Below are 10,510 nucleotides of genomic sequence, written 5' to 3' on the forward strand. Positions count from 1 at the left end.
TACGGAAAGTGGACGAGGTGATGATAATGTTGGGGACAGAAGGAAGAAATCACCTTGGTAACATACAAGAAAATACTGATTAAGGGAAGCAACACGCATCAGGAGCAGACCCATTTGCCTATTCTAATGACAGACTTTTCAGAGCCAATGTGCTTCTTGGTTATATATAGATATCTTAGGAGAAACGCAAGAGTAGAAATGAGAGTGGGATAAACCCATCTTGAAGCTATGCTTTTTGATATCGTGAGTTCAGACAGGTCTTAGCCGATGCATGATCATGGATTTTTACCATTTCATTTTTGGGATTCACTTTGCCAGGTGCTTCAAGCGATTTTCTTTGGGCCAAGGTTGAGTCTCATTTGACCTTTGTGTGTTTGTTTCCAAATTATGTGGCTTAACTGGCATCAGCAAGGTGGAACGGTTAAATCTAGCACTTAATGTATTGTTTTTTTCCTTATGAACTTTTGTAGCTCAAGTTACCAGATGAAACGTTACATTTATGCTGGTCACTCAAAGATAAGTCATAAGGCCATTCAGAGGGAAGTGTTAATCAAGACATTTTATTATATAAATATATCACAGGTTACATTAAGTATTGCAGGTAGCATATTGAATAATGAAGAGGTTATAATAACGTGCGTGAATTATAAAGAGATATACTTTGACAACTTGACAGTCGTCTACTTGCGCCCATAAGGATTGTGCGGAGCTGTGACCTGAACGGGAGCGACGCCATAGATAGCCTGGCTGATCCATTCGTCGAAGTGCTTCACGTCCACGTAAACTCCTGGCACATCCTTCTGCCCACAGTTGATGCCCCAAGCAGTGATGCCCCAAAGATTGTAAGCACCAGTTACAGGGTCTTCACAGACGAGAGGTCCACCGCCATCTCCAGTGCAGGCATCCTGGTTCTCTTCTCCTCCAGCACACATGAAAGATTTATCCAACACAAAGTACCTCCCGAGGCGAGTCTTTCGAAGCAGGTCCTGGCAGTACTTGTGCTCAACGAAGGGTACGTCAACCTTCTTCAAGGTAGCCTGGTAAGTCCCTTCAAAGGCATTCTTACCCCAGCCAGTGGCAAAGCAGCGTGTTCCTGGCTGGAGAATATGAGTTTGGATTGGCAGACAAACTGTGTTGATGTGGTATTGGAATTTGACAGGAGCTGTCAGCTCAATCACAGCAATGTCGTTGTGCAAGTTGGCGCTGTTGAAACCAGGATGGATAGTGATGGAAGCAATATCAACATCCAGGTAGGGCAAAGGCTCATCGTATGTGTTGACTGTCCACTCACCAAGGCGGATCTTGAAGTCACCATATTTATATCCATGGAGGCAGTGGGCTCCTGTGAGCAAATGTTTAACTGTCACCAAGGTTGCACCACACTTGAAGGTGAAATTCCTGAAGAAGAGAACTGCCTGCCAAGGGAACTCGCCGAATGAAGCCTCATTCTTTTTGAGTGTCTTTACACCCAGACCATGATGGCGTATGCCACACTTATTAGCAGCTGTGAAAGGTCTAGGTTTTTGCTCTTGGATGAGACAACACACTCCTTTGTTTGTATTGCTTGGATCAAGAGGGCACTGGGTCCATATGGCCTGGCTGCCTTGTGCTTGGTATTCATTAGCATCATCAAGGATAGTACCTGAACAGAGGATCTCTGGAAGGCAGACTGAATCTCCTGGACAAGTGTCAATTATTGGAGCAGGTGGATTGCGGCAACAGACACCCTTGTCCTTGTTACTTCCACCCAAAGGACACTGCATCCAAGTGGCTTGGCTGGTGTGTGGCTGGTAGCCGTTGGAGTGGTCGAGGATTTGGCCTAAACATAGGGCTCCTGGAAGGCAGACAGAGTCTGCTGGACATGTGTCGATGGTGGGGACTGGTGGAGCACAGCATACTCCAATTACTTGTGACCCTGGAGCGATGTAGCAGTTCTGGAAAGTTAGGAATTTAATTAAGAACCTGGATATGAAAAATTTGGTCATTTAGCCCTGTGAAGGGATGTTTGTATACCCAATTTATATCATAGGTCTTTGAATAGAAATACCAAGATTTTAGTGGAAGAAGTAAATCTCACCTTGTTCAGCCTAGTGTCAATGAGCCCAGCACCATCTGTGTTGACTTTCCCGTCAGGCCTGCATTGTTCATGGGGAATGCACACCTTTCCAGCCTGGCATGCTTCCAGTGCAGGAGGAGTAGCTCCGGGTATGCGGCAACAAACCGCGGGCACCTCAGGGAATTTTGGGCTCACACATTCCTGGAAAGAAAACAAAATTGATTTAGATACAGTTGTACTGTAATCTTTGAGTAAATAAGCCAGTTTTATGGGCCAAGGGTCGTAAACTGCGCTAATACAGTAATTATAAATTTATGGAAGCTATGACAAATAGATATATGACCATAATGCTTTCAGAATAAGTTCCAGTTTCTGTAAAGACTGTAGTATTCACTACCTGTGACTTGATGCGGGCGTCAATCAACCCTTCCCCAAAGATGTTGATGGTGCCGTTCATGCACTGGTAATAGGGCACGCAGTCATGGGTATGAGGTAGGCATCCAGCAGCAGTTACCGGAGCGAGAGGAGCGACGGGTGGGACAGCGGGGGGAACGGCCCCAGTTCCCCCTCCCCCTCCTGAGGGGTATTGGGGGTGAGCCTCGCTCAGCCCGATGAGCAGAAGGCTGAGTGTCAGTGTGGCTAGACGCATCTGGAAGAGAGACGGATGATTAATTGCAATTTATTTATATGTTATTTTTATAGTAATATATTAAATTCATGAAACCTTTCTGCGTTAATTATAACAAACTCCCAAAATCAACAGTTGAAATTTACAAGTTGTTTTTCAGCCAAATTGACGTAATTCTCGTCAGGTGAAACACTAGGCGGATGGACCTTTGTTCGTAGAGAGAGAGAGAGAGAGAGAGAGAGAGAGAGAGAGAGAGAGAGAGAGAGAGAGAGAGAGAGAGAGAGAGAGAGAGAGGTGTGTGTGCGCGCTTGATTGCTATAAGCTATATATATATATATATATATATATATATATATATATATATATATATATATATATCAGGTGGGTGCACTGTAGGCATTACGGCATTAGTTAATACTCTTTGCAGCGTCCCTTCCTTAGGCACCTAGCTGCAACCCCTTTCACTCCTTTTACTATACCTCCGTTCATATTCTCTTTTCTGGGCTTAACCTGTGTCGCCCTGTGAAATGGTTCCTTTGATACTATTTCTTAGGTGTAAATATTGCTATTCATCCTAGAGAAAAAAGAAACAATATAATGCCAAGATAAATGGCTCGCTCACCTCTAATAGAAGTGTCGGTATCGTAAAGGAGCGAGTGGAATCACTACCAGAGGTCCCTTGCCATTTAGCTTCTACCTCCGACAAAACCCCCAACTACGGAGGAGCCGTGCTACAGCTCCCGGAACCCTCTACTACTACCGTGAGCGCCTCCGACGCCTGTGACGTCATTCCTTTGATAGCCGCCATCGTCACCACACGTTGTTTTTTCCACTGTGCTGTGCGATCGCTTTTTCAAGGTTTTATATCGTATTTCAAGATGTCTTCCGCTTCTGCTTCTAAGTTAAGTACTGCCTTAGGTTTCAGTTCACATTTTATGCTGACTTACCTATTATCTAGGAGTTCTCGGAGCTTCACCGGCCCGACCGCTCCTCCGACCGCATGGCGGTAGGGGTTTTTTCTTTTGGTCTCCCATACCACTAGAGATTTCCCCCCCCACTTTTTGCAGTACTTTATGATATAGTTACTATATTATATCATGCAGTTAGCTTGTTAGTTAGGCCCTCACGGGGCACCCTCCGACTGCACGTTTCGGATCTTAGCCCTCTGTTCATTAGGAGTTTTTTCCAGTCAGAACCATTGTTCCCCCTTGTCCTACTTCTAGTCCGATGTTTTATTGATTAAGTATTACTTGAGGTTAGGCTAACATACCCCATTCTTCGGACTGACGATTAGCCTATCCTTGTTCACACTGACCTAGGCATTAGGTTAGGCTAACTTACCCCAATCTTCGGATTGACGATTAGCCCATTTCCTTGTTACATTGGCTTAGAGGTTAGGCTAGGCTATCATACCCCTATCTTCGGATTGGCGATTAGCCTGCACCTTTGGACTTTCTTATATTATCATGTAATTTTGTTCCCCGTGTTAGCCTAGCTTTAAGATATCATTTATATATACATATATATATTTTATTATGGTTTTTTATAGATAATCCTAATGTATCAGTTATTACTATGTCGTTTCGACCATTGTTGTTCCGATGGGCCTTCCCCACCACGTGTTTATCGCCTGGCTGGGAGGGTCGTTGGTCGATCACAGCGAGCCACCTGGTCACGGGGTCCACCCCGTCCCTTTCATCCCCCCCTCCACACGTTGCCACCCACGCCATCGGGTGATGACTCGCAGCTCATAGCTAGCGTCCGAGTCTGCATGAGAGGGGGTGACTCATAAGGATAGCGGGGAGGCTCCCCCTACTGGTGCTCTCTCACAGTCCCGTGTCTTGGGGGCTTAGGACCTTCTCCCCCTCCCTCCTCCGACCTTAATTGGCCGCTGAGGTTAGAAGGTTCCCTTACCCCACCATTATCTCCCAACCCTCCCCCCCCGGTTTAGTCCGGCGGTAATACTCCGTACCCACCGGACAACCAAGGGGGAGGGATTCACTGGGAGTCTATCCACATAGGATAGTTCACACGGGCACCCACTGACTTGATTGTTTGGTTTTCTGTTTACACTATTTTAAGGACTTATTTATTTTTACTGTTACTCCAGGGGTTATAGTTCTGCCTCATGTTCCAGCCTTGGCTCTCACCCAGGGAGCTGAACCCCTCTCACTCGGTAACCACAACTCCGGGCCCGACGGAGTTTAATTTTACCCATATAACTAAGTGAGCTTACACGGAGTCAGAGGCTATTCCCCCAGTAACCATTTTCTACGTTATTTTTAAGTGCATGCCCCCTTATTTTAAGTCCGGATTCATACGGGTGTGAGCTTTAGAGCTCACTCCGGCAGTCCCTTTTTTGCATGCCACTTATACGTAGAACCCTATCCGTCGGTTCCACTCCGGCACCCACGGATATTTGCTTAAGTACCTCCCCGGAGGTTGTCATGGTACTCATGTATGCTTTGACTTACAGGTTTTGTGTTGCCAGGAGATCGGGTGCAGTGCTCTACTGCAAGACCCATGCGGCCATACAGCCTGCCGCTCCCATGCTAGCTGTGCAGTGAAGGTGCAGGACTTCATCGTCTGGCACCATGAAGGTTGCTAAACCTGCTACATTCTAGTAGGCGAAGCATCTTTAGTAGTAAGTTTTTCCTATCTCCGTCAGCATTCAATACCTGGTATACTTGTCGATACTGACTATATTTCACAAGGTGGACTCATATTCAGTCAATTTTTTCTAGTTTACGATCCTTACGTCCCTCCCTCTTTTCATAACTCCCTAAACTTTCTAAACCTTTCTAACAGGGTTCCGATGAAGAGAAGAAGAAGGCCTTGGTGACCCTCAAAGCCTGGGTGGGAGGATTTGGCCGGAACTCAAAAGGCCGTCCCTACATCCTCACCCAGGACATGGCGGATCTCATCTTCCCTGGAGCCAAGAAGGGATCAGTGGTAGACCCGCTAGTGGCCGCCCCTCTGTTAGCAGACCTACAAGCCATGATCTCCCAGGATCGGGATTTTCTAGAGGGACGTGGCAGAAGACGTCGCGGCTATGAACCTCGACGTTGAGCCCATGGCAGTAGACCACATGGGCACAGGTAAGGGTGCAGTAGGGGCAGCTTCTGGGGGTTCTCAGGGCCCTTTCCTGAGTTCCCTTTCTCCATCTCCTTCTACTGATCCTTCCTCTTCTACCTCTTTCCGGGGCTTCACTGAAGACCAACGGGCTGTTCGCCCTAAGGTCACTTCAGTGATCCCCAAAGTTAAGTCGACCGTGGACAAACTGCAAAAGTCCCTCCCTAAGAAATCGGCCATCTTAACGGACGCTGTTACTCCGGCTCCCCACCCCGGAACAGTCAGATCAAGGGCGGCCTCTTCGTCAGCGTCGAGGTCCCCCAGACGTAAGTCTCGAAAGGATCGGGCTCAAGTGCCCCCTTTTGATCCCGATAGCTTCTCGGCCAACATCTTAGAGCAGGTGGGGATTATCGTGGGAACCTTGGTAAACAACAAGGTTGGCACGGTACTCTCCCAGCTCTCAAGTACTGTTGCGTCATCCAGCCAGTCAATGCAATCCCTGGCGGATCGGTTGGCTGCTCAAGAGAACGCCATCGCCGGGATCCAGACCACGATCGCGGCAGGGACTCCTCTGGCAATGCCACCCTCTCCTCTCCCAATGCCAGACTCTAGCCAACTGCCTGAATTCAAGGCGGCCAATCCTTGGAGGATTGCCTCACATGCTCCGTTCGTCAACGGGATGTTGACCATTGAAGGCATTGGAACTCGAAGGCTGGAAGACTTCGAGTTCTTTCCCAGGAACCTTCAACCCCCATTCATTGGCTACGTCTGCCTGACGGAAGCAGCCATGATGAGAGAAGACAAAGTTCCCAAGGAAACCGTGATCCTTCCTAGGGAACAAGCTCAACAAACTCTGCTGAGAAGCCTGGAAGAGTGGGGGTGCGAGAATACTCACATCACGGCCTTTAGGAGTCCCTTCACCATCTTTACTCCGGTGGAAGGTACTCCGCTACCACTTACCCTTAAGGTAGTGGAAGCAACGTTTCAGGCAGCCCTGAAGGACGAGCCTTTGCCTCAACTCCGGGAGCCGGAACCTACCTCTCTCCTGGTTCCAGGCTCTGAGAACTAATTCGAGGGAGCAGTACCAACTTTCTCGGTAGGGAAACTTAAGGCCGACTGCGCCACCACTCTCTTTAGCGAGAGACTTCCCAGGTTGCCGGACTCCCTCATCCAGATGGAGTACGACGCCCGGACCAGGCTTGCGAGATCCCTCTCCTCCATGACAATGGCTGAAATGACGGCTCTAGTGTACCAGCAAGAACCATTGTTCAAAGTCATGGCTAAAGGTTTGCTGCACACCATGCAGTGTGACCTTTACGACTTTCTAATCGCCAGGAAGAATTGTAGGAAGCATGTCCTGGCGGAACCCACCATCCGCCATGAACCAAACAAACTGATAGCTTCCTCAATTTGGGGGACGGACCTCTTCCCAGTACCAGTGGTGGCGGAGGTCTTACATGAGGCATCCAGAGTTAACCAGTGCCTCAAGGTCAGGTGGGGGCTGGTACCTAAACGGAAACAGGAATCCTCTGGTCCGAACCAGAGGATTAAGAAGAAACCAAGGAAGTTCTTGCCCTTCCAGACCCCTCAGCAGACGCTGGTCCAAGCGGTCCAAACACCTCAAGGGCAACAACACTCCTCTTCTAAGGGTCAACAGCAATATCTTGTCCTGACCCCACAGTCACAGCAGCCTCAGCCTTCCACATCCTTTGCTGTCTCCCCAGCCTACTACAACTCTTCCTATGAAAGCCAGAACTTTCAGGCTTTCAACAGGTTCACGAGAGGTAGCAGAGCGAGAGGTGCCTCTTGTTTCAGAGGGTCCGGCAGGGCTACAAGTAGGGGAAGAGGCTTCCGAGGAGCAAGGGGTGGCCGCCCCTTGGCAAGCCAGCAGTGAGTGCCTCAAGGTAGGAGGGAGACTGTACCTCTTCCGCCAGCGGTGGAGGTTCAGCCCCTGGGCTCAGAGTATAGTAACCAAAGGCCTAGGTTGGAGTTGGCTAGAGGGCCCTCCTCCAACCAACAAATTCTATCAAGCACCAACAGCGGAATTGATAGAGTATACCCAAGACCTCCTTCTCAAAGGAGTAGTCTCAAGAGTCAACAATTTAAAATTTCAAGGACGCTTGTTCAGTGTGCCAAAGAAAGACTCGGAAAACTGAAGGATCATCTTAGACTTGTCCCATCTGAACTTATACATTCATTGCGACAAGTTCAGGATGCTGACCGTTTCGCAGGTACGGACCTTACTTCCCCGTGGGGGCCGTCACAACCTCTATAGATCTTACAGATGCCTACTATCATGTTCCCATAGCCAGACACTTCCGTCCATTCCTAGGCTTCAAACTAGGAAACAAATCCTACTCCTTCAAAGTAATGCCATTCGGGCTCAACATAGCCCCCAGGATTTTCACCAAATTGGCGGAAGCAGTAGTGCAAGAGCTAAGGAAACAGGGAATAATGCTAGTGGCTTATCTGGACGATTGGCTTATTTGGGCAAAGAACCCCAAAGAATGCAAAGAAGCAACGATCAAGGTGATCAAATTTCTGGAACATTTAGGTTTCCAAATAAACAAAACTAAGTCCAGACTAACACCGGAATCCCGATTCCAGTGGTTAGGCCTTCAGTTGGACTTGCAATCACACACTCTATCGATTCCGTCGTTGAAAAGGAAAGAAATAGCAAGAGCTACAAAGCAATTTCTCAAACAACAACAAACATCCCAGAGGTGCCAGGAGAGGATCCTGGGCTCACTCCAGTTTGCATCAGTCACAGACATTCTGCTAAGAGCCAAACTCAAGGATATAAACAGAGTATGGCGTTCAAAAGCAAATTGCAGATCACGGGACAAACTAGCCTCTATCCCGGCGATCTTACGAAAACGTCTCCGCCCCTGGACGGAGACAAAGAATCTATCAAAAGCAATTCCCCTACAATTTCCCCCTCCATCATTAGTGATCCACACGGACGCCTCACTAACAGGGTGGGGAGGATACTCTCAGCACGAAAAAGTTCAAGGAACTTGGTCTTTAACATTCCGTCAGCTACATATCAATGTACTGGAAGCCATGGCAGTGTTTCTCACACTGAAACGACTCCGACCGCCCAAGAACTCACATTTCAAACTAGTTCTGGACAGTGCAGTGGTGGTACACTGCATCAACAGGGGCGGATCCAAGTCAAGCCACTTGAACCACGTCATGATAGCCATCTTCTCTCTGGCAAACAAGAACAAATGGCACCTGTCAGCCACTCACTTGGCAGGGGTCAAGAACGTTGTAGCAGACGCTCTATCTCGCTCCGTTCCATTGGAATCAGAGTGGACACTGGACAGGAATTCGTTCAATTGGATCAGTCTACAAGTCCCGGGACTTCAAGTAGATCTCTTTGCCACGGAGTCAAACCACAAACTCCCTTGTTACGTGGCACCCAACCTCGATCCTCTAGCATATGCTACAGACGCAATGATCCTCGATTGGAACACATGGAAGAAGACTTACCTCTTCCCTCCGGTGAACCTTCTCCTGAAAGTTTTAAACAAACTCAGGACATTCAAAGGCCAAGTAGCTCTAGTAGCTCCCAACTGGCCCAAGAGCAATTGGTTCCCTCTACTTCTAGAGTTGAGACTCCGGCCCCTACGGATTCCCAACCCCAAACTAACCCAGTTAGTGCAAACTCAAACTGTGTCCGCTTCCTCAAGAATTCAGAAAACCCTAACTTTATGGATTTTCTGAAATTCGCAGCTATGAGGAATGCAGAAATTGATCCCCAGAATATTTCATTCTTGGAATCAGATAAAAGGGAATCTACCCTGCGTCAATATGACTCATCTGTTAAGAAACTAGCAGAGTTCCTTAAGGATTCAAACTTTCAAGTCATGACAACGAACCTAGCCATAACTTTCTTCAGATCATTGTTTGAGAAAGGTTTAGCAGCAAGCACTATCACTACGACCAAATCAGCTCTCAAGAAGATCTTCCAGTTTGGTTTTAGCATAGATTTTACGGATTCGTACTTTACCTCCATACCAAAAGCTTGTGCTAGATTAAGACCATCAACGAGACCTAAATCAGTCTCTTGGTTTTTAAATGATGTCCTCAAACTGGCCTCGGACATTAACAATGACTCTTGCAATTCTATATCTCTCCTGAGAAAAACCCTATTTTTACTAAGTTTAGCCTCAGGTGCTAGAATATCAGAACTGTCAGCCTTATCAAGGGAACCGGGTCACATTGAGTTCCTCCCCTCAGGGGAGGTCCTCTTATCCCCAGATCACCACTTTCTAGCCAAAAATGAAGATCCACAGGACAGATGGTCCTCGTGGAAAATCCTACCACTACCTCAAGACATTTCCCTTTGTCCTGTCAACTCATTAAGAGCCTACCTAGGTAGAACAACTCTGAAGTCTTCAGGTCCATTGTTCATTAGGAAGGAAGGTGGTACAATCTCCCTAAAAGGGATCAGGCAACAAATTTTATACTTCATTAAACAGGCCAACCTAGAGTCCTTTCCTTGGGCCCACGATGTTAGGGCAGTGGCCACATCTATTAACTATTTCCAACATATGAATTTTGACGATCTTAAGAAATATAACAGGCTGGAAATCTCCGACAGTTTTCAAACGACACTACCTAAAACCCTTGGAAGCCCTCAAATTTCCAGCAGTGGCAGCTGGAAACACAGTTTCTCCTGACTCTTAATAATTCTTTTAACTTTCTTGTAGCCTTCCCTTCTGCCTGCCCCATTGCACCCTTACTTA

The 10,510-nt window shown here is 47.5% G+C and overlaps 1 protein-coding gene across 1 annotated transcript in view; it reads right to left on the minus strand.

Moving 5' to 3' along the window:
* Nucleotides 1–544: 544 nt before the first annotated feature.
* The window catches only part of LOC135202830 (transmembrane protease serine 9-like), a 19,859-nt gene continuing 9,893 nt past the window's right edge, over nt 545–10,510 (minus strand). The window contains exons 6-8 of the mRNA XM_064232290.1: nt 2,451–2,705; nt 2,078–2,257; nt 545–1,934 (exon numbers count right to left, since the gene is read on the minus strand). Of these exons, the coding sequence (XP_064088360.1) occupies nt 681–1,934; nt 2,078–2,257; nt 2,451–2,705 (1,689 nt within the window). The 3' untranslated portion in view covers nt 545–680. The remainder of the gene's footprint in view (nt 1,935–2,077; nt 2,258–2,450; nt 2,706–10,510) is intronic.

Source organism: Macrobrachium nipponense, chromosome 33 (assembly GCF_015104395.2).
Source record: "Macrobrachium nipponense isolate FS-2020 chromosome 33, ASM1510439v2, whole genome shotgun sequence".
NCBI classification, from domain to species: Eukaryota; Metazoa; Arthropoda; class Malacostraca; order Decapoda; family Palaemonidae; genus Macrobrachium; species Macrobrachium nipponense.